This window comes from Trachemys scripta, chromosome 4 (genome assembly GCF_013100865.1).
Source record: "Trachemys scripta elegans isolate TJP31775 chromosome 4, CAS_Tse_1.0, whole genome shotgun sequence".
Lineage (NCBI taxonomy): Eukaryota > Metazoa > Chordata > Testudines > Emydidae > Trachemys > Trachemys scripta.
In genome coordinates, this window is record NC_048301.1 from 60,826,133 (window position 1) to 60,849,223 (window position 23,091).

The 23,091-nt window shown below is 42.4% G+C and overlaps 1 protein-coding gene across 2 annotated transcripts in view; it reads left to right on the top strand.

Moving 5' to 3' along the window:
* RTF1 (RTF1 homolog, Paf1/RNA polymerase II complex component) overlaps positions 1 to 23,091 on the top strand; it is a 44,856-nt gene that overhangs the window by 14,942 nt on the left and 6,823 nt on the right. The window contains exons 5-15 of one of the 2 annotated variants that reach the window (XM_034769112.1): positions 4,356 to 4,470; positions 6,834 to 6,945; positions 8,154 to 8,349; positions 9,209 to 9,386; positions 10,612 to 10,694; positions 17,366 to 17,453; positions 17,552 to 17,659; positions 18,348 to 18,425; positions 19,976 to 20,097; positions 21,477 to 21,534; positions 22,120 to 22,197. In XM_034769112.1, the coding sequence (XP_034625003.1) occupies positions 4,356 to 4,470; positions 6,834 to 6,945; positions 8,154 to 8,349; positions 9,209 to 9,386; positions 10,612 to 10,694; positions 17,366 to 17,453; positions 17,552 to 17,659; positions 18,348 to 18,425; positions 19,976 to 20,097; positions 21,477 to 21,534; positions 22,120 to 22,197 (1,216 nt within the window). The remainder of the gene's footprint in view (positions 1 to 4,355; positions 4,471 to 6,833; positions 6,946 to 8,153; positions 8,350 to 9,208; positions 9,387 to 10,611; positions 10,695 to 17,365; positions 17,454 to 17,551; positions 17,660 to 18,347; positions 18,426 to 19,975; positions 20,098 to 21,476; positions 21,535 to 22,119; positions 22,198 to 23,091) is intronic. The other variant, XM_034769113.1, reaches the window with a different exon arrangement.

A 23,091-nucleotide genomic window follows, 5' to 3' on the forward strand; every position in this document is an offset into this window, starting at 1 on the left:
TTACCCTTCTCTGTATCTTTTTCCAATTCTAATATCTTTTTTTGAGACGGGGCGACCAGAACTGCATGCATTAATCAAGGTGTGGGCGTACCATATATTTATCTAGCAGCATTATATTTTCTGTCTTATTTTCTATCCATTTCCTAATGGTTCCTAACATTCTGTTAGCTTTTTTGACTGCTACTGCCAGTGAGCAGATGTTTTTCAGAGAACTATCCATGGTGACTCCAGTATCTCTTTCTTGAGTGGTAACAGCTAATTTTTAGACCCCATCATTTCTTAGGTATAGTTGGGATTATGTTTTACAACATGCATTACTTTGCATTTATCAGTATTGAATTTCATCTGCAATTTTGTTGCCCAGTCACCCAGTTCTGTGAGATCCCTTTGTAACTCTTAGTTAAATCCAAAGCTAACTGCAAACTTTGCCACCTCACTGTTTACCCCTTTTTCCAGATCATTTATTATGAATATGTTGAACAGCATTGGTCCCAGTACAGATCCTTGGGGGGACCCTGCTATTTACCTCTCCCCACTGTGAAAACTGAGCATGCATTCCTACCCTTTTGTTTCCTGTCTTCTAACCAGCTACTGATCCATGAGAAGACCATGTGACATTACTCAGGGTACAATCTGGATTGCTGAACAGCTGTGTCCTCTCAATTCTTCAAGCTGGGGTGCCTTTTACACTGCTTTGCTGTGAGAGCAACCACTTTTGGCCTGCTCACATACGGCCTCTTGCATGCAAATTACTGCCGGCTGAGTTATGAGTGCTCTAGCCATTCACTCCTGAATTATATTGCAGAGTGACACCAGCAAATTCCCAGTCCCAGACTTGTCCCCAGAATGTGCATCTTGTACTGCTCAGCTTTTTCTTTCTGGACAATACAAGCTCATAGTCTATTTTATTAATAGAAAATAATGTTTGGACAACTTCATTTGAGATAACTCTTCAATCCAAATGTACACTGGTTTAGATAAAACAATAAAACAAGTTTATTAAAGATGGTTTTTAAGTGATTACATGTAATGAGGAATAAGTCAGAATTGGTTACAAAAATATAAAAAGGTAAAATTTAAGTGAATACTTAACAAACTAAGTGAATTTAAAGTAAAAAGGTTTCTCTCACCACGTGCTTACAGCAGTCTGGCTGGATTCTTTTCAGCCAGGACTCCTCCTCCAGTTCAGTGATGCTTCCTTTGTCTTTCAAGTGTTGATGCCATGAGTTAGAGATGAGGGGAGAAAGATAATCTGGAGAATGTTCCCCTTTCTTGTAGCATTTCTCTTCTTTGAGAATCAACTCCAGCTGGGATTCAGGCGACAGCAAGTCTGTTTGCATGGGAACTTCCAGCTGTTCCACTGTCAGGATATACGTTTTTTTTGCTCACACCCCTTTTTCCTGCTGAAAAATGGCTGCTTAACCAGGTGATGGTTCATTGTCTGGCTAGGCACCTCCGGAGTGGTGAACAGCTACCTTTTGTCAACAAAACTTTGTAGTGTAGACAAGGCCTTAGATTGAGTGGTTTTTGTGTGTCTCTCTCTTGTCAAACTTGCTATTTCAGTGATAAAATTCTTTCCGTTAAAGGTGGTGCTGTTGCATGTAACTGACAAAATTATGGTTTACATGAAACAGATTTTTTCCCTTCTATTCTACTTGTTCTCAATGTTTTTCATCTCTTCTTCCCTCCTTTCCTCTGGCAGGTCTGTAGAGGGGAGGGTTCTGGCCTACTACCCATGCTAGTATGATCAGTTATGGGATCTTCATGAGTCTGGCCCAGCCTGGCTGTTACTAGAGTCTGCTTTTAGCAGTTTCTTCCAAGTCTTCTCTGAACAGTCTCTGTCTTCAGATAGTTCATGAATCAGTTTGGGTGAAAAATTGGTGGTATTCTACTCACTCTGTATTCACAGCCTCAATTGAAGTGGATGTTTTTGCTAAAGCAAGTAGTTGAAGCTGAGAGTTTTAAACTGTTGTCTCTAGGTTTGTGTTGACACTCTATTGAGGTGAATCGATGCAGGCTTTGTGCAGAGAATCAGAGAGTAGGAGAAAAGGGAATCCATTCATTTCTCCCCCAACCAAGTGGCTTGTAATGGAGCAGCTGCGTAGCCATTATATTACAGCTTATGTGCCATAAGAGAAGCTTAGACCCCTCAGAGGAACTAATTTCCTTTCACTTTAGAAACTTACATGGGCTTCTACATTGCTACTGCTTTGATCACCTTCAGTGCAGAATTCTTGATGCTCAGGTAATGTCTGCTGTACTGAAAGTGCCAGAATGGAGCAAGTGTCTCTCTAAATCCCCAGGGGAATAACTTGAGAACCCCCATCTCTTACAAACCATCTGCTCAGTTGGTCTAGTTACCATGCTGGCTAAGAAAACCTATAAACAGCTGAGCATTGCTAGGAGTGGCTCAAGATCTTTTCAAGGTCTTCTGTTTAATTTTTAAAGTTTTGGCAACTTGTTGAATTTAAAGTGTTTTGCAAAAGTTTGCTAGATAAGGGGGAGTTTAGTTTCTCATCCTAGGAAATACTCTGTGATATACCCATGTAACTCCTCAATCCATGATGTTTTGGATCCACCTCAGTGACTTGCTGTTACATTGTTCTGTGCATTAGGAAAGTGGAGTTGAACTAAACATGTTAACATGTTGGTGGGGTTTAGTTGATCATCCTTTAGGATATGGAGATTTAACACCTTGGAATAGTCAACTTTGAATATTTGAAGGTGTCTGCTGAGGCAACCTGGAGGGGAGCCACTGTGCTGGAGAAAAGGAAGATGAAGTTGAGCTTGAACTCTAGGGAGGAGCTAGTCCCACATGGTCTCCTCCTCGCCCCTTGTGGGGTAGTTCCATCTTCCCCTGATCTGTGCTCTTCAGTGCCCAGTTTCCCTCCATTCTACTTTCACTTTCTCTAAGGCAAGGTGGACTGCATGGTGAACAAGATATGGGGAGGTATCAGCATGGAGCTGGTGTTTTGAAACTCTGGAAACACTAATTGTGGTTTTCCGATAACATCTTGGGAGCTGGGGCCAGTGGCTGGCAAGTGATACCCTTCTTGAGTGAACATAATACCTTCTTCCAGGGCTCAGCAGCGGGTTTTTGGAGATTCTTAGTGGAGTGGTCGAGAGCCTTCATTGACTGAGCCTCTTGAAAGGAGGTTGATGAGAACTGGAAACTAATTTACTCCGCTCTGGTCCCTCAACAGAGCACATTAATAAAAGTGTGTCAACATTCTTCTTGGGGGCTAAGTGTTCCAATGGAACTACTTGTTTAAATAAAGTTACTTACATGCTCAATCTTTTGCGGGATTGGGCTGTTAGAGTAGAGTTGGTGTTCTCTAACCAGAAAATCTAGATTCTTAGTTCTTCTTCTTGTTGTAGTAATAGTAGTAAGCGAGCACTGTTTCTGTGACAGGTTTCAGAGTAGCAGCGTGTTAGTCTGTATCCGCAAAAAGAACAGGAGTACTTGTGGCACCTTAGAGATTATCAAATTTATTTGAGCATAAACCCATTGGAAGACCCATCTACATAAATGATGCTATACTGGTCAGCGTTGAGTTTGTACATGCAGGCATCAAAAATATGCTGCTTTTCTCTGCTGTAGGCTCAATCACTCTGCTACGGCACTCCTTCCCATTCTGTGCATGTCTCCTCCCAAGTTTGCTGGTGTTTGAATGGAAGCCCTAATTGTAGTTTTATAGTAATGTTGTCAAGCCATGTCTTTGTTCTCTGGCTGTTTTGTAATGTGAATTATGTGTATGATAGAACTGAGACCAAGTCTGAAATACAATTTTGTTCTTGTAGCTTATGAATACTAGAGGCATGCTTTTACTGGTTCTCTTGGAAAGGTCTATAGTTGTGGAGTTGAACACTGAGGTTTGTATGGGGGCTGAAAAAGAAACTTCACAAGCTTTTAGTCTGAAATCTAAAGAACCTGATTATATTTAGGCACTATTCTGCAATGTAACAAATAACAAAATTTGCAAGTTAGTATGTCTGTTCCCCTAGGTATAACATGGCATCACATGTACCTTTCCAAGGAGTACCAGAACCAGTGTCTGGGTTCTAGATTACTATCAAACTTCTACTGGTTCTTACTGTACCTGGCTTGACTGTTCCAATTCCCATTTTATCACAGCATAACTGTGGCTCAGCTGTGAGACTGAGCATATATCCATTTTCTTTAACTTCAGGCACTGTTTCAGTGATAGAGAACTCAATATTTTATATTTACTGTCCATCTCAGTTTTTAATCCATAATGCTCCTTGAATCTGATGCCCGTCCTTATCTGAGTCATGCCGGAAATTGGTTTCAGCCCTTTCATCTACTTTCTTCTGCTCCACTTGTTTATGCCCAGATTTGAAATTAAGAAGAAACTAAAAACAGCAAAAAAGAAAGAAAAAAAGGAGAAAAAGAAAAAGCAAGAGGAAGAGCAGGAGAAGAAAAAGCTCTCACAGATCCAGGAATGCCAGGTAAGAGAAACAGCAATTCTCACTACTAGAGTGACTTTATCCCACAGAGGAATGCTGCTGCCTTTTGCCCTCCTTCCTGCCACTTTTCATACCCCTCCCAGCAACCTGGTAGGGGGCAGGAAAGTCAGGTCACTTCTGTGCTCAATGCAATTTTGAGTTTTCAGATCACAAAGAACGTATAAATTAAAGAAAATATATAGCTATATTTGTTTTTCTATTATATAATATTTGCTTAACTGCTTTCATTCTAAAGGGGCTTTTTGTTGTTGCTTATATCTTTTTGTCAAACTTTTACCTTTCAAGCTGAAATTTCCCACATTTGGTCCCATGGTGGAAGTGAATTTTTTTAGGGGAGTTTGACCAAAAACAGTTAAGCCATTTTTGATCACAAAGAATAATGAAGAATAATTTTTCTATTTTAAAAAAATAAATAAATAATAGCTCCTAGTGCCCCTCTGGTGTGGAGCAGAAGTGTAAAAGGTGGTAGGGACATAAGCACATCTGCAGCCTAGAGACTTTCTGTAGTTTGGTGAAAACCTGTTTAGAATTAAGTCAAGTTACAAGTTCTTAAATGTGTGTTGTGCATGTGTACAGACTTTATATGAGAGTTCTCTTTGAAGAACGACCTCGGAATATTCTGATGACTCTATTACCTGCATTTATAAGGAAGTTGAGCTGAATTTCTCATTACACGTGCAAGTGCATGTGGCAATGTTCTAGGAGGGCCAGAGGTAGGGCTCTGAAGGAATGTGTTCATGTAATGAAGGATTGTATTGTAATTCACATGCATAAGGGGTAAGAGTTAATTATGCAAGAATACCTTGGTATTTCTTGCCTCTTGAGTGCTTCACTTGGCAACTTGAATGCTCTTTTAATATAGCTTTCTGTGTGAAATGTAATTTACACAATTTTACTCTTCTAGCAAATATAAAGAAAGAACCCGCTTTGTCTATATAGTCTTTTATCTCCTTTCTGGGTAACATCCCTTGTGTGTACTTTACTTATGTGATAAATGGCAGAGCCATATGTTACAATTTTTCTGCATCTTTAATTGACTCACGTGTATTTTGCCAACTATTCCATCTTTCCTAGGGGCTACCTCTAAAATTCCAAACATTTGAACAACTTCAAACAATTGCCACTTTTTTTTTTTTTTTTTGAAAAACAACCTGCCAGTGAAACGATTTTTTTGTTGTTGTTTGGTCTTTTTGCCCTTACAAAGAAACGTCATTAGTCTGAAGTGCAGTATGCAATATGCACTCTTGCATCGATGACAGATTTTAAAGTCTGCTATCTCATAACCCACGAGGGCTAGAAATGAGAGCTTTATACCCCTGGAAAGGCAAGGGCCTGAGCTTTCTACTTGTGTTCCATTGGGAAGTTCCAAGATCAGACTTTACAGTGATGGTGGTAGAGCTACTTTAGGAAACGTTCAGCTACATCTAAAAATTTTAGTTGGTTTTTTGCCCTTGTTGTCTATGCTGTTGGGCTTGTGGTACCGAGAAAGTCTGGAGGGGGAAAAATAGTAACTCTTGAACCCAAATCATTTGTACTATAGTAGTTCTGTAACACACAGCATAAACAGAACACCCAGCTTGTGGTGTGTTAGAAAGGTTTTGTCCAAGAATATCCTGCATAAATTGCTCAGGACTTATGCTGATAGAACCTTCCATACTACACTACCAGGTATTTGAGATAGAGGTGCTGAAAATGGAAAAAATGTCTTGTGAAAAATGGCATCTTCAAGTTGTTTCCATCTTGCAGAGTTTGAAATGGAACAGTATTTTGTTTTTTGAAATTCTGTGCAAAATATATTTTGAAAAATGTATAACTTTTTCCCCATCCGCCCCCTTTTTGCCTTTTGTCACTGCGTACAATACAATGAATGATGTCCAGGATTATTTACCTTGATTGCCCCATTTTTCTGTTGCCATTTTAACTTTTCAAAACTTCTGAGACTTGCAAAGTTAGTTTCATTTTTGCTTTTGCCATTCTGTAACTCTTCCAAAATTGAAGTTCTGAAATTTAGCCAAAAAAGTGAAAACAAACTCTAGGCAAAACTCAATGGCAGAAAGGAATAAGGAAGGAAAAAAAAAAGGAAAAAACAAAGAAGAGAGAAACAAAAAATGAAACTTTGAAATTTGAAATATCAATCTTCAATTTTGACACAGAGCTTAGGATTTTCAAAGGCTTTTCTGAAAATTTTCAGGTTTTTGGGGGGAGGGGAAAGGGACTTTATTGAATCGTTTGAATGAAATTTCAACCAGCTCTAATTCTAGAATAGAGAACTTCTAACTTTGTTCCTCATTTCAGTCTCTGAGCTGTGGCTAGATAATGAAGTGTTCTCTGTGCACACCCTTTAGGTGATGTCACACAACAAAGAACGACGGTCAAAGCGGGATGAGAAACTGGATAAGAAATCTCAGGCCATGGAGGAACTGAAAGCAGAGAGAGAGAAAAGGAAGAACAGAACAGGTGAGTGAAAATTTGTTGTTGACCTGCAAAGAACGTAATTTGGAGTGCGTTTACTAATCGTGTAATATGGCTGTAGCAGGTGATGCTGGGGCACTAGTCTCTAAACTGGTGTCAATACAAAAAACTCAGTTAGGTGGATTGATTTGGTTTAGAAACTAATGGTCGTTTTCTTGTTTCCCCATTTCCTCTTTGCCCCCAATTCTTGTTTTGGCAGAGTTTTCCCAAACCCACTTCTCCCTATAGTGCTGCCTCCACCATTTTAAAAGCCAGTACATTTTGTTCTTCAGTGGCCTACTGAACTGATTCTAAACCCTGTAATATCTTTGGAACTGTGTGGTTTTTAATTTAAAAAAAAAAAAAAAAAAATCTTGAATACAATTTCATGTAAACGTAGCCCAAAATCTTTAATCAAGCTTCCTCACTCACACTCTGCCCCTAATATGCTCCAACCTTGACCTTTGTTCACTCCAAAATTGCCATTTCCATGTTCACTCGTTCCTTGGTCTTTTGACTGAAATTGCTATTAAAGGTGTCAGTTGGCGGTGGTGGCTTGTGAGACAGGGATGTGTATTCACTGGGGAGTGGACTGAAACCACCAAATAATTTCACGCAGTCCATTGAATAGTGACCACTTGACAACATTTCATTCCTGCCAGCTTGAGATGTAGTTCAAGTAGCTACCTAGAGGTGAAAGCTCCCATTACTGAACTCCTAAACCACCTAGACTCTGTTCATTTCTCAATAATGTTTTCTCTATTGCCATCTGTTTCTATACATGTAAACAGAACATATTTTGTTCTTTTCATCACATGCCCCAGGCATCTTGTTGCAGACTGTAGTTGTGACACCATCTTTTGGCCTTCCTTGATTCTTGCCTAGACTGGTTAAAAAGGTCTAATACCTTACGGGGGTCTGTGCCTTTTTCTTCCAAAAGTTGTTGTCATGAGCAGATAGACTGGCAAGGTAGCAATAAGCTCAAGTATGCATATGTGAATCCTGTTTCCTTATCACGTTGCTGTTCAACACCCAGTGTTTCAAATGAGCACAGCTGAGATTTAGGTAACTTTTGCATACTTCTGTTTGTTTCAAATAGTATACCTACAGTGACTAAGTGAATGCTTAGGTGTAAGTGTAACTGTATACTATGAAGCTGGTTTCCAGCTTGTGAGCACATAATTATCTGGTTATCCTGTCTCTTTCAACTGAAGGTTCCAAATGCAAGGAGAAGCTTTCAGCAAAAATAAAGGCTCAATTATTTCCTTTTTCAGCTGAGTTGCTTGCAAAAAAACAGCCATTAAAAACTAGTGAAGTATACTCAGATGATGAAGAGGAAGAAGAGGATGATAAGTCTAGTGAGAAGAGTGATCGCACATCCAGATCATCCTCATCTGATGAGGAGGAAGAGTAAGTATTGAACACAGGTTATAGAAAACTGCTGTCGTGTGTGTGTGTGTGTGTGTGTGTGTAAAATACCTGTCTGACCATGTTTTGGTTTAGAGGATTAAGTGGGGGGAAACTTAGTGCATCAGAGGTGGCTCTGCCTCTTGGCAATGTCATTTGCGGGTTTCTACATGCAGCTAGATTTGGGATTGATTTGCATTCCCTCTTGTAGTCCAGCTTCCCACCACTGGATCAGCAGTTAGGATTTAACACTCTCCTGTGACCCAAGTGTGTTCTTTCCTGTTGTCTGCAGTGATCGGAAGGTGAGGTAATTCTTGCTTGTTGGCACCAGAGTTTGCACTTAACCCTTGAGGGCTAAGCCAGTTGGGGAAACATTTTGAAATAGCCCCAATTGTGTTGAAAAATTGAAGCTACACACTTGCATTGTGAAAAATGTTGAGTATAAACTGACTGGTTGAGGAGTCTCGTAATGGTGGGATAAGAATCCTACATCACTGTTCAAATTGTGCCCATATTTGTCGTGTCTGAAATTTACTACCATTGATTTGTGATTTGGTGACGTTGGGCCAAGGATTAAATTGCCCTGGAGACAACAGTACTTGCATCCTGAAGAACATGGCTCATAGTTGAGAAGTGTAAAGGAAACTACTGCCCATGCTGTACCTGTCCTATGTATATAGGGCTTTGGTCTCCAGAGCTTTCCATTGGACTGCTCTCATGAGTACTAAATTCAAATAACTACATTCTTCCATCCTGACAAATTAAATCCTTTTACAAATGTTTCAATTAGTTATCTAAAGCTCCTTTGTTTGGTGCTAATAGATTTAAATTCCTTTTGTCCTCCTTGTCTTTTCCAAACCAGAAAAGAAGAAATTCCTCCCAAATCCCAGCCAGTCTCCTTACCCGAAGAACTGAATCGGGTACGGTTATCTCGGCATAAGCTGGAGCGTTGGTGTCATATGCCCTTCTTTGCCAAGACGGTCACCGGCTGCTTTGTGCGTATCGGCATTGGGAACCACAACAGTAAACCTGTCTATCGGGTGAGTTTGTCTTCCAGGAATTTGATTCCCATTTGGTAGCACAGCAATATTCACAGCTACCATGATTTGTCTGGTCTTGCAGGAGAAAGAGCTCATAATTATTGGGTGGTTACAGTAAAAGGTCCTTCATTATGTGCTGAAGGAGCCTGCTGTTGGAGTAGTGCAGACAGCTTGTTTTAAAAAAAAAAAAAAAAAAAAAATTTGAGGGCTAAGGTGGCCAAATAGGGAGCTGCAGCTTATTGATTTCTAAATCAATGCGATAAATTGGGGCCATACTAAAACAATATTGAAAAGCTAGTCTTCCGACCCTAACTGATGCTGCTCTGCTTCTCTTTATTCTGTATTGAAAATTAGTTTGAGTTATTGCTGTGATCAAGTAAGGATAAGTATGATTCCCGCTTCCTGTAATTTTTGGTCACTCCCATAAATTCTTACCACGTAGTCTCTTGAGAAATCAGAAAGTATGCACTACGGTACCAGACATTTCCACTTTGCCTGTGCTCTTCAGAAGAGAGGGTAATTGGGGGAAAAAATGCTTTGCTGCTTCAAAACTGTTAGTGAATTTGAGGACGATGGTAAAGGATTTAACACCAGCTGTGCTCAACAGTGAAGACAAGGTAGTGCTGTCAAACTGGTTTTCTGTACTGATGAGCAAGAACCTAGATCCATTTTTTCTCTTGTGCTAATTGTGTAAAATAAAATAATCTGACACATCGGACTACTCTTGGGGAGATAATTTAATCATTTCCTAGCTGTTCATCACAGTGACTACATGAAAGAATATGGCAGCATCCTCTGAAGTTCCAATCAAAAACTGGTACTTCAGAGTAATTGTGCTTAACACATGGGGCAGTGCTGAAGGTGTATTTTATTTCCTCCCCTTACCAAATACAGCTATTTTACTGTAGGATTATACATACCATGTTACTGGGGAAGAATTGAGACCACTTGAATGCCATACCTATTTCAGCTGGCATCGTAAACTGCCAGCTGAAGGTGAAGAACAAACCTATATGAAGTAACTTGTACAATATCTGCTAACATAGCAGGGACGAGTCTTCAGTGTAACTTTCTTTGCTCTAGATGATGATTTCTAGTTAGAATTATTAATCAGACTAAACTTGGTCTCAAGTGAAGAGGACTTTGAAGTATGGATAGTGTTCAGAAAATGGCATGGACTTAGTCCTCACAGTCTGTTCTTCTGCACATCTTTTTTATGGTTTAGGTTGCTGAAATCACTGGTGTTGTAGAAACTGCGAAGGTTTACCAGCTTGGGGGTACCAGGACAAATAAAGGACTACAGTTACGGTAAGGTGACAGAGTAATTTTATCAATTGGTGCATTGCCCTCTTATGGGATGTAATGTTTTCTGTGTGGTATGGAGATGAGAGCCATAAAGCAGATTTTTTTTTCCTACCATCACAACATGCTTGTCAGAACACTCTTCCCCCTTAAATAGGGAGATGGTAAATAGCTCACAAAATGGCCATCTCGGTCCCTTGCGGTCTGAGAAATTCAGCTGGAGATTGCCAGAGCAGATGTCTGTATATTCCTGCTGTGCAGTGTCAGCCATCTGTATTTTTTTCTTCCTCTTCATCACCTCCACATAAGGCAATGGGGAAATGTATCTTCCTATGGCAGAGGCAGAACAGGGACCGGCGCACAGTGCTGCTTAAACACTAGATGGTGGATAGGTGGACATAATATCAAATCTCTCTCTCTCGGGTACCTATATGGACTCCATTAAAGATTGTGAGGCATTCAGCACGGTAATGCATTGATCCTCACAACATCCTGGTGAGGTAGGAAAATGAGACACTTGCTTTCTTAATTCTCCCAAATGTCTGGAGAATGCATATTGGTGCAGGTCTGCAGTAACTTGATAAACTCTCTGAAAGAGCCTTATTAATCATTCACACTTCTGATGGCTGCTAATAGCCTTTGCTGCCTAGTTTAAGGAGATAAATCCTTGCTCTAAGGGAATGTTCATCAGGGCAGCTAGCTTCCTCAGACAGGGATTCCCTGGTAATCTGAGAGCCATGTGAGATGCTCAGCAGAAGTAGAATGCTGACTGCTGGTGGTGAGAACTTCTGATACTGTTTAGAAACTAGATGGAGGTTGTCTCCTTCACTTAGCATTAAGGACACTATAATTTAGTCGTCTTCTTCGAGTAGTGTCCCTATGGGTGCTCCACTGTAGGTGCGCTTGTGTCCTGCCCAGCTGATCAGAAAACTTTGGTAGCAGTGTCTGTTCAGCCTGCACATGTGCTATTTCCCCCTCATGCTCTGCCATGAGGCTAACCAGTGCGCACAGGTGAACCCCCCTCAGTTCCTTCTCAACTGCCCCAGCTAGATACTGAGCTATTAGCAGTCTGTTCATCGTATTATTATCTCTCGCTTAGCTCTTCAATAGTTTAGTTAATCCCTTTCTGAGTTGTAGAACTTTCTTTATTTTCTTTCTTTAAAAAAACACCTTTGTCTGGGATTTGCCCCAGCATGGGCTTATGCCCAGTGCACTGGGCTTTAAGAGGTGCCTCATGTGCAAGGAGGCCATCCCTGTAGCAGATAAACATTCCCACTGCATCTGTTGCCTCAGGGAAAGTCACATTTCCCAAAACTGTAGTCTCTGCCAACAACTCAAGTCCAGATCTCGGAAGGACCAAGAGCTGAGACTAAAACTCGTCCTCATGGAGGCAGCTCTTCAGCCATCCCAAGACCGGTGCCAGGAGTCACCCAGGTGGTGCAAATCTTCCCCACAGTCCTTGACATCTAAGGACTGTGTCAAAGAAAATAGTCGCTTACTCCTCATGTAAGGCTTCAAAAAAGAGAGCAGAGAGTCCTGAGCTAGCTGGGAAAGATCACCGTTTGATATCGTCAGTACCAAGACAATCTAAACATAGTACCCATAGATCACAAGGGTCTGAAGTGGCAGGTACCATTGATGTGCTGAAAGACCTGATGGGTATAGGCACTGAAGCAACAGTACCGACAGATAAAGGCAAGGGCAGAGACTGCACCACAGTTAAGACGACACTGACAGTACATGATTTACCATTGGCACTGTCAACAGCAAGCCATCCAGCCTCAGAGTGCTTGGTACAGCCCAGATCACCGATCATTCGGTACCCTCGGCCCACCGACAACCGTTGTCAGCACCAAGGAATTCAGGCATTCTAAAGACCTCTCGGTATCTAACATAGTTAGATTTTCCCTTTGCTCAGTACTGGGGCTCCGGTACAGAGTTTACTTTGGGTGCAGGAATCTTGTTACCGTGTCATACACCTTCATTCTCCAGTGGTGAATCAGATAGCAAACAGGAGGAGGTAGTCTCCCATTACTCCTCCCATATTCCTTATTGTGCCCTCTACCAACTTGGGCCCCCTCAGTCATACCCTGTGTCTGCTCTTCAACTACCATGGTATGGCCAACCCTGGGCACCACCACCAGGACCTCTTCCACCACCCCAGTGGCCCTACTGGGATCCCTGCATGGCGTACAGACTACAAGCCTCTCAAGCATCTAGTGTGGCCCACTGTGAGCCTTTGAGGTGCTCTCCCTCAGCCACAGTATCCAGAGCCTCTGAACCTCCAGTGGAGATTATGGAGGAACAGGAGGGTGGATATGAGGAGGAAGTCACACCACAGATCCACATCTCTTCTTCCTCTCCAGATGAGGTAGTGATGCCCCTTCTGCTATCCCTAGACAATTATTTCAGGCTCTTTCGAGATCTAGCTAAGTGGGTGGCAGATACATAGCAGGTTGCTCTTGAAGAGGTAAAAGACACCCATCAAAAACTCCTGGACATCTCCTCCTCTTCCTCTAGAATAGCCTTCCCCATCAAAGAGGCCCTTCTGGACCCAGCCCAATTTGTGGCAACCCCAGCATCAGTCACACCTACCTTCAAACAGGCCAATAAGAAATATGTCCCAGCTAAGGATGCGGAATTTTTGTCCCCCATCCCCCCCCCCCAACCCAATTCTATTGCAGATCAAGTAAACTCCTGAGGTTGTCAACACCAGGTGAAGCCCACTCCCAGTGATAGGGGTTGGAAGTCCCTTGACCTGTTTGAGAGAGAGGCCTATTCATCTGCCACACTGCAATTCAGAATTGCCAACTATCAAGCTCTGACAGCAAAATACGACTTCAACAGTTACACCAAGCTTAAGGCGTTTATTGATAAGCTCCTGGAGTCACATCAGGAACCGTTTGGGGCCATTGTTAGTGAAGGACAACTGGTGGCCAAGAGAGCACTCCAATCAGTGCTTCATGCAGCTGGCAGCCCGGTCCATCTCTTTAATGGTGGTAGGTGGAGCATCCTGGTTGCACCTGTCTGGCTTCCCTAAGGAAGTACAGACTACAGGAGAGGACCTCCCCTTCGTAGGGCACCAAATTGTTTGCCAAGAAGACTGATGCGTCCCTCCATACACTCAAAGACTCCATGGTCGCTCTCCGGTAATTAGGGATTTATACACCTGGACAAAAAAGAAAATCAGTCCGCAACCACAGCATAAATCCCACACACCACATTTTCCAGCTCAATGCTATTATGAGCCATAAAGGAAAAAATCCAGATTTTTCCAAACGTAAATCATCAGATGCCCAGTCTTCCTCATCACAATCATCCACCTCAGATGTCTGCACAGAGATCCCCTTCCCGCAAACTTGCTCATCACTATTCCTCACCACCAACGCACCCCTCATAGGGTGGGGTGCACATCTCAACAATCTTATGACACAGGGCAAGTGGTCATCTACAGAGACCTCTCTTCACATCAATCTCCTCAAACTCAGAGAGGTCAGGAATTCCTGCGCCCACTTCTTTCCACTAATCAAGGGTACACACACAAGGGTCTTGACAGACAACACAACATACATGCGCCTATTGGCCTCCCTTTGTGTGGGTTATGGAACTGGTGCATTTCCCACAGCATCACGATATCAACGGCCTATCTTCCAGGAGTATAAAACACGATAGTGGGCTATCTCAGACACAAGTTCCCACGCAATCACAAACGGGAGATAAACTCAGCAGTACTACACAACATAATCAGATGGTGGGGGACACCATCTATAGACATGTTCGCAACTTACCTGAACAAGAAATGTCCACGCTGCAGGGCAGAAACGGGACAGTACTCCTTAGGGGATGCTCTTGTTCCATGGGAGAAGGACCTTCTCTACGTCTTTCCCCCCATTCCCTCTATTTCTGAAAGTCCTGTTAAAAATAAAAAGAGAGCAAACATCATATCAATTGCTCCCTCCTGATTGAGAGAGACGTGGTACCCTTACCGGTCATAATTGGCGAATGCCTGCTGATATCTCTCTAACCCGCTCCATACCTCCTCTCGCAGAACGAAGGATGCACTCTCTATCCCAGACTGTAGATACTCTGACTTGAGGCCTGGCTCCTTCATGGTTCCAGCACATAGAAAGATCCTGCTCTGAGGAGGTACAGGGTGTATTACTACACAGTAGAAAATCGGCTACACCTTGTACTTTACCTGCAAAAGTGGACCATGTTTTAAGTTTGGTGCAATTCCAGACAAATTTCCCTGACATCGACTATTCTCCCAATGATATACTGACTCTCAAGAAATCAGGATTATCTCTTAGTTCACTCAATGTTCACCTAGCCGGCATAGCAGCTTTCCATCAACAAATAGAGGGATACTCAGTGCTCTCACACCCAACCACAAATCAATTCCTCAAGGGTATAGTAAACCTTTTTCCCCAACTCAGACATCCTACCCCAACATGGGACCTAAACTTAATACTAAAGAGACTGACTAGACAGCCTTTTGAACCCATGGCTAGCTACTTGTGTACTCACATACCAGTCTATGAAGACAGCCTTCCTGTTGGCGATCACCTCGGTGAGAAGAATAGAGGAAATAGCGGCACTGATGGCACACCCCCCTTTATACAATATTTTTTCAGGACAGGCTTACTCTTACCTTGGGGACGAACTCAGGTGTAGTGTGACCTCATCTTTTCACATAAACTAACTGATTCACCTCCTGACCTTTTACTCTAAGCCTCACCATGATAACAGGGAGGCTATACCGCACACACTAGACATTAGAAGAGCCCTGGCCTTTTACCTGGACAGGATGAAGGCTTTTAGGAGATCTCCTAAGCTTTTTCTTTCCATTGCACAAAGGTTTAAAGGTGCAGCAATATCTTCCTAGAGACTCTCCAAATGGAACTTGAACTGTATCAAACATTGCTATCAGGTTCATAATGTAGTACCTCCATCTGGAATTCACACACAATCCACGAGATCGGGTTCCTCCTCTGTCGCCTTCCTTAGGCATGTCCCTATCTCTGAAATCTGCAGGGTAGCAACCTCTGCGTCTGAGCATACCTTCGCAAAACACTATGCGATTACCAGGGGCTCTGCTTCTGATGCTATCTTTGCTTCTGCAACATTGTCATTCATAACAGACTAGATGCTGAAGCCCCAGCCTCCCATTAGGGATACTGCACGGGAGTCACCTGGAGTGGAGGACCCATAGGGACACTACTCAAAGAAGAAGAGGAAGTTACTCACCTTGTGCAGTAATGATGATTCTTTAAGATGTGTGTCCCTGTGGATGCTCCTAGTCATTGTGTTTCTGGGTCGAGACCCATGTCTCTTCCCCTTGTGATCAGGATATTCGCAGGCTGCACAGTTCCCTGCTTTCCCTGTTTGTTTCCTAGCCAAGACAGTCTGCTGAAACAGACCTGTTTTGCTCTCTCTTCAGAGACGGATAAAGAGTATAATTGCTATAGAACTGTGTGGTAACATATCTTTCTAAGCAAGCCTACTTTATACTTAAGGTATATACATTACAGAGAAAATAATAAAAGAATCTCCATGCACACTAATAAGCTTACTGGGAACCCCAGTCTTAACATGGATTCTGGCAGGATAAGTCCTTTAACGGCCCACTGTAGGGGAGTCCTTGTGTTTAACAGTTCACCACAGCTCTAGCTCAGAACAAGCACCCAGCCCTATGGGGCCTTAATAGACCAAGTTCTTCCAGCCCTCCTCGAAGGATTGGGACCTTCCATGGATCAGCTGTCTTGTCCATTGGCTGGATCAGGAAGAAGACCCTGAGTCCATCTAAACCCAGGTTATTTATCAGAAAGTGTTTTCTTTGTCTGTTGGTCACTGGAGAATCCAGTTTGAACTAGAATATGTATCTCTCGGGAGGCAGGGGGGAAGGGGAGATGGCCTGGCTTCCAAGGCTGATGGAGGAAGTTCATTTAGCATTCTCCCTCCTGCTAGAGAAGATGCATACGATGCCACAACAACACATAGTTGCATTTTTAATACAATTTACCCCAAAAGTATTAACCCAATTTCAGTGAGGTTTAACCTTTATTGAATTAAGTTTATCTTAATTCTGTTAAGCTTGTTCACAACATCACAGGATATTGTCAGTCTGTCTCATTAATTTCCCAAGGTAGAGTCACTTAAACAACTCAGGGCAGGGAGAAACCGACACACGTTGACCAATAAGGTTACAGGACAGGAATCATTACAACAGTTCACCAGGGCCCTGCTTCAGAGCTTTCAAACAAGTCCACAAACCCAAGTCTGAGAATAAGTTAGGCTTTCCTCCTGGTGCCTGAGAGAAACCACCACCCACTGCAGCCTACCTGGCTTCTCCTCCCCTCAGCTTCTTGCTCCTGTGTTTAAATACCCCAGCCCTCTTTGATTATCCCTGGGCTATCGGGCAGTACACTCCCTCCTTCCCCCCAATACAGTCTTTCACATGCACTGACCCACCAGTGTGTGCAGGAATTTTGGGATGGAGGTGGACACGCAGTGAGCAAAATGAGAGTAGCCTAAATTGTCACTCAACTGGCTAGAGTGCGTTGAACCTTTGTCTTTCTTTGTAGACCTAAGTCCTTGCCCTTTATCCAGCAGATGGGCAAATTGCTGTATTGGTTGGCATATGAGTTTTCCTGGTAACTTTTTTTTCCTTGTTGCAGGCATGGCAGTGACCAGCGTGTGTTTCGTCTGGAGTTTGTCTCAAATCAGGAATTTACTGAAAGTGAGTTCATGAAGTGGAAGGAAGCGGTGAGTTTGCCTGAATTTTTCCTCTTCACAGCAGCTCTCTGCCAGAGAGATTCTGATGAGCAGAGAATGATCTTGACTCCTTCTGTTTTTGTATCTAGATGTTCTCTGCTGGGATGCAATTGCCTACACTAGATGAGATAAACAAGAAGGAAGTGTCCATCAAAGAAGCCCTCAACTACAAATTTAATGACCAAGACATTGAGGAGGTAAATGAATTGACTGTACTTTGAGATGTGGCCCTGTAAGTAAGGTCCCCTAGAGTGACGCTAGGGCAGTGCTCAAAAGGAGCAGGAATTCATAAGAGCAGAGCCCTGGCGCGTGTGAAGTCAGATGTGCTTGGTTTCACTGTGGTGGGGCTGAGTGGGAAAGGTACAAGTAACAAAATTAAGTGGAATAAATGGAAGAGATGGAAAGAATAGTTTAGGATCTAATCAGGCCTGATTTTTAATGCCCACTCCCATTTTATTATATCCTCTCTGTGTTCTGTGCCCAATCTCAGACTTGTGCTGCAGACTTGCAAAGGGTTCCTTCGCTTTGTTACTTCTCTGAGCAGAGTAAAATAGTACAGAGTCCTAAGTGGTTATTGGCATCACGTTAAAGTTGGCTATTATCAATTCTTCAGCTCTTTACTAGCTCAGTATTTACTAAGTGTGATTTGGTGTCATTAGTCTGTTATAGGCCATATATACAGTAAAAGGTTGTAACTTGTTAGTTTGTGTTTTGGTAGAGTAATGAATGCAGATGTCCGATACAGCTGAAAAAAAAAGTTCTGGAGAAGTAAATATTGTCTTATGTTTAATGGGACCAGTTGGCCTGTCACTTGTAGCTCCTCCAGGTATTATAAAATGAATATATTGTTATAACTTCTTTCTTCTGTTCTGCTTCATGTGAAAGATTGTGAAAGAGAAAGAGAGGTTCCGAAAAGCCCCTCCCAACTATGCCATGAAGAAAACTCAGCTATTAAAGGAGAAGGTAAGAGGTGATACTCGCCTACTTAGTGCAAAGCTCTCTTGATTGAAGAATCCAAGTTTATTTGGATGCTAATTATAACCAAAGCACCACGTACTCTGCAGCAACTTGACTTAAATTCTACAGCAAATAGAACGCAGAGAACTGCTGGGTTCCAGAACATCTGGAGCCCAGTCGGAATCACTAAATTCCTTCACCATTGGAGGGCGCTTGCCACCTGCTGATGAGGCACAACAGCCAGCAGCTGTCTCGGCTGTCCTTTCTTGTCCTCAGGGTGAGACGCTCCTAGTTGGTGGCTGTAAAAGCTCGCTTTCTTTCCTCCTTGTTGCTACTATATACTCTTCGGAGAATTTGAAAATTGCTTGCCTATATTGTTTTTTTACAGCCTGCTGTTCAAATTCCTATTGAAAGGAATAGATGGCTGAACCATTTACTGGCTGTTATGGTTTCTTTCCATGTCACCGTCTCATGTGAAGAGAATTGAATATTCAGAGCCTTGAGTGGCTTACTTGGTCATGTGAATAGCACAGGCGTAAAAGTCACAGTTTAAAATACCTTTTGAAGAATAAAAATTGCCGTAGCTTCTCACACCAAGGAAAAAATCTACACTCGGTTTTCTCATTAAGTTTGATACTAGAAAATACAAACCCAAGAAAACAAGGGATTTAGCATTCTGTTAACTTTGCTCTTGCACACTTTGGACTGATTTAACTTTATAGATAAGCCATCATTTACTGAAATTCACTGATGCAGAGTTGTGGGTTGTGTGATGGTGTGTGTTCAGTTTTAGCGAGACAAGGTGGGTGAGGTAATATCTTTTATAGGACCAACTTCTGTTGGTAAGAGAGAAGCTTTTGAGTTTTGACTTTCTGAAAGGATGTCTGATCACTGCCACCAGGTGGCACACTAGACAAAGGTTGTATTGTATATCTCAGGGGTCGGCAACCTTTCAGAAGGGCTGTGCCGAGTCTTAATTTATTCACTCTAATTTAAGGTTTCGCATGCCAGTAATACATTTTAACGTTTTTAGAAGGTCTCTTTCTATAAGTCTATAATATATAACTAAACTATTGTTGTATGTAAAGTAAGATTTTTAAAATGTTTAAGAAGTTTAATTTAAAATTAAATTAAAATGCAGAGCCCCCCTGGACCGGTGGCCAGGACCTGGGCAGTAAGAGTGCCACTGAAAATCAGCTTGCGTGCCGCCTTTGGCACCCGTGCCGCTTTTGGCACCCATGCCATAGGTTGCTTACCCCTGGTATATCTCATTGAATGAGGAGGCTGATTTAAACTCCCATTGCATTAACTAAACTAAAATTCATAATTGCAATAATAATCAGTCTTTTCCTGTACCAGGCAGGGGAAAGATGAGTTTTAATCAAACTATAGCAGCCTTCTGTATAGGAACGAAAAATGAGATCCTCTTATTCTAGTGGTAGAAGTAAGAACGCCACTGAAGTAAAACAGGCCAGATGACTCTAGGTCTATCCCTAATATCTATGACTGGCCCTGTGGTGGAGAATTATGCCTAACAAATTACTGGTTGGTTGAAGGCTATGGCAGAGGACTTGGGGGACCAGGACAAGGCAAAACAGATTCAAGATCAGCTTAATGAACTGGAAGAAAGAGCAGAGGCCCTGGACCGCCAGCGGACAAAAAACATTTCTGCAATCAGGTAGGTACCTGAAGTTGGCATTGTCCCTTCAGAGCACATTAATAAAAAGGCAACAGAAGAGAGAAACCAATAAAAAAAATTTAGTGCTATTTGCAAGTTCTGGCACTTCTTTCCTGTACATGTACTTATCACCTGAATACCTTGATTGCTAATTATGCTACTTATTCACTTGCTGTTTCTCTCCATCTGATCATATGCACCAGAATCAGTTTCTTGTTGTCAAAAATGAAATCTTTCTTCCCAACCATCTCAAATGAAGAGTTGTATGCCAGAAAATGATTGCCAGTGAGAGCAATCATTTAAATAAAATGACTATTAAAAAATGACCATAAAGGAAAAAATTAGAAAGGCCAAGGCACAAAATGAGATTAAACTAGCCGGGGACATAAAGGATTACGTAGCCCTGGTAAGGCCTCAACTGGAATACTTTGTCCAGTTCTGGGCACCACACTTTAGGAAAGATGTGGACAAATTGGAGAAAATACAGAGGAGAGTAAAAAAAAAAAAGATGAAATGTCTAGTAAACATGACCTAGGAGGAAAGATTGAAAACACTGGATTTATTTAATCTGGAGAAGAGAAGATTGAGAGGGGACAAAACAGTCTTCAGGTACATAAAAGGTTGTTATGAAGAGGTGGGAATTGTTCTCCATATCTACCGAAGACAGGACAAGAAGCAATGGGCTTAAATTGCAGCAAGTGAGCTTTAGGTTAGGAAATTTTTCCTAATGTCTAACTGCAAGGGTAGTTAAGCACTGGAACAAATTATCTACTGAGGCTGTGGAATCTCCTTTGGAGGTTTTTTTTAAGAACAGGTTAGACAAATACCTGTCAGGGATGATCTTCTAGATCAGGGGTTCTCAACCTTTCTTTCTAAGGCCCCCTGCAACATGCTATAAAAACTCCATGGCTCGCCTGTGCCATGATGACTGTTTTCTGCATATAAAAGCCAGGGCCGCCACTAGGGGGTAGCAAGCAGGGCAATTGCCTGGGGCCCCACACCAGAGGGGGCACCACAAAGCTAAGTTGCTCAGGCTTCAGATTCCACCCCTTGTGGTGGGGTTTGGGACCCCGGTTGCAGTCCCATGCGGCAGGGCTTTGGGTTTCTGTCCTGGGCTGTAGCAAGTCTGATGCCAGCCATGCTTGGCGGACCCCCTGAAACCTGCTTGCAGCACCCCTTGGGGCCCCTGGTTGAGAACTGCCGTTCTAGATAATACGTAGCCCTGCCTCAGTGAAGGGGACTTGACTAGATGTCCTATTAAGGTCCCTTCCAGTCCTGGGTTTCTATGATTTCCTGCTTTTGGGTAGTGTGCATTAAATAACACTGTTGTTGTACTCTGTCTCCTCTCCCCTCCTCTCTGCCCCCCTTCTTTTTTGCAGTTACATCAACCAGAGGAATAGAGAATGGAACATTGTGGAGTCCGAGAAGGCTCTAGTGGTAAGGAATGTTGAAGCAATACTTGGGCTACCAGAAAAAAAGGAATTTGTAGGGGAGTGGCAGGTAGCTAATTACATGGTGAGGTTTACCACATTTTATTTTATCCTACAAGATGTTCTTTAAAAACAAAACAAAACTCAGAAAGTGGTATTATAAAGAAATTACTTGCCCCTCCCATGACCAGCCCCATTCTCAGCTGGTTTCCATGGTGGTTGTAATATTGGCATACTGGGCATTGCATAAGTCAGAAATCCAGACTTAAGGGAGTATAGTAATGGAGGGAAATACTGCTCTGCCCTGTAGTGCTTTTCATTCAAGGGACTTTAAAGTATTTTAACAAACACTAATTAAGCCTCACAACAACAGTGAGAGGTATGCAAGTAGTCTCTCCACTTTGTCTTTCAGGGAGTAGAGTGATTGGAGTGTAAAATTTGTGGATATAATCTAGTAGAGGTTATTGGTGGTGCTTGCTGTCCTTCTAACCTTGATGCTGCAGATGGCTATGGGTGTCTGTAGGGGGGTTGACAAAGACAAGACAGGTGAAAGTAGTGAGCTATGTAAGACTGTTCATTGCTTCTTCTGCAGGCTGAAAGTCACAATATGAAAAACCAGCAAATGGACCCTTTTACTAGGCGGCAGTGCAAGCCCACAATAGTTTCCAATGTAAGTATAACACTGAAGTCAGTCCAAGGCAAATGGAGGATGGTAGGGAGCAGTGCAGACTGTCCGTGTGTGGAATAGAAAGGAAAAGAATAAATATACTGTAGTGGCACAGTCAGGAAGGACTATTGGGAACAGTTGTCCAGATACAATGGTGCTACATACTCAGGCCAGAATCGGTACACCCACTGCAGAGAAAAGGTGTTATAGCCCATTATTCTTGGTGAAGTGTATTGGAGATGTAGTGATCCAGGCCTGGACATGGAGGAGCGGGGAGATGATGGTGCCCTGGAACTCACTAGAAATATAGGACAGCTTTGGGACAATAACCTGCTCTGTGCTGGTATAGCTGCACAGTGAGACTCTGGAACATAATATATGTTTTAACACTTAAAATATTCAGTTGAGTGCATAGTTTCCTAAAACATCCAAGGGGGAAGAGAGGGACTGTGGACTGGAAAGCAGTGACTCTGAAAAGGATTTAGGGGTCATAGTGAACAAGCAGCTCAACATGACTTCATGGTGCACTGCTGTGGCAAAAAAGGGCTATGTGATCCATGTATAAATGGGAGTAGGTGTAGGGAGGGGTTTTTACCTCTGTAGCACATTGGAATACTGCATAGAGTTTAGGAGTCCACAGTTTAAAAAGGATGTTGAAAAGTTGGCGAGGGTGCAGAGAAGAGTCACGCAAATTACTGGAAGACTGGAGAAGATTCTTTACAGTAAAAAGAACAGGAGTACTTGTGGCACCTTAGAGACTAACAAATTTATTAGAGCATAAGCTTTCGTGGGCTACAGCCCACTTCTTCGGATGCATATACATCCGAAGAAGTGGGCTGTAGTCCACGAAAGCTTATGCTCTAATAAATTTGTTAGTCTCTAAGGTGCCACAAGTAC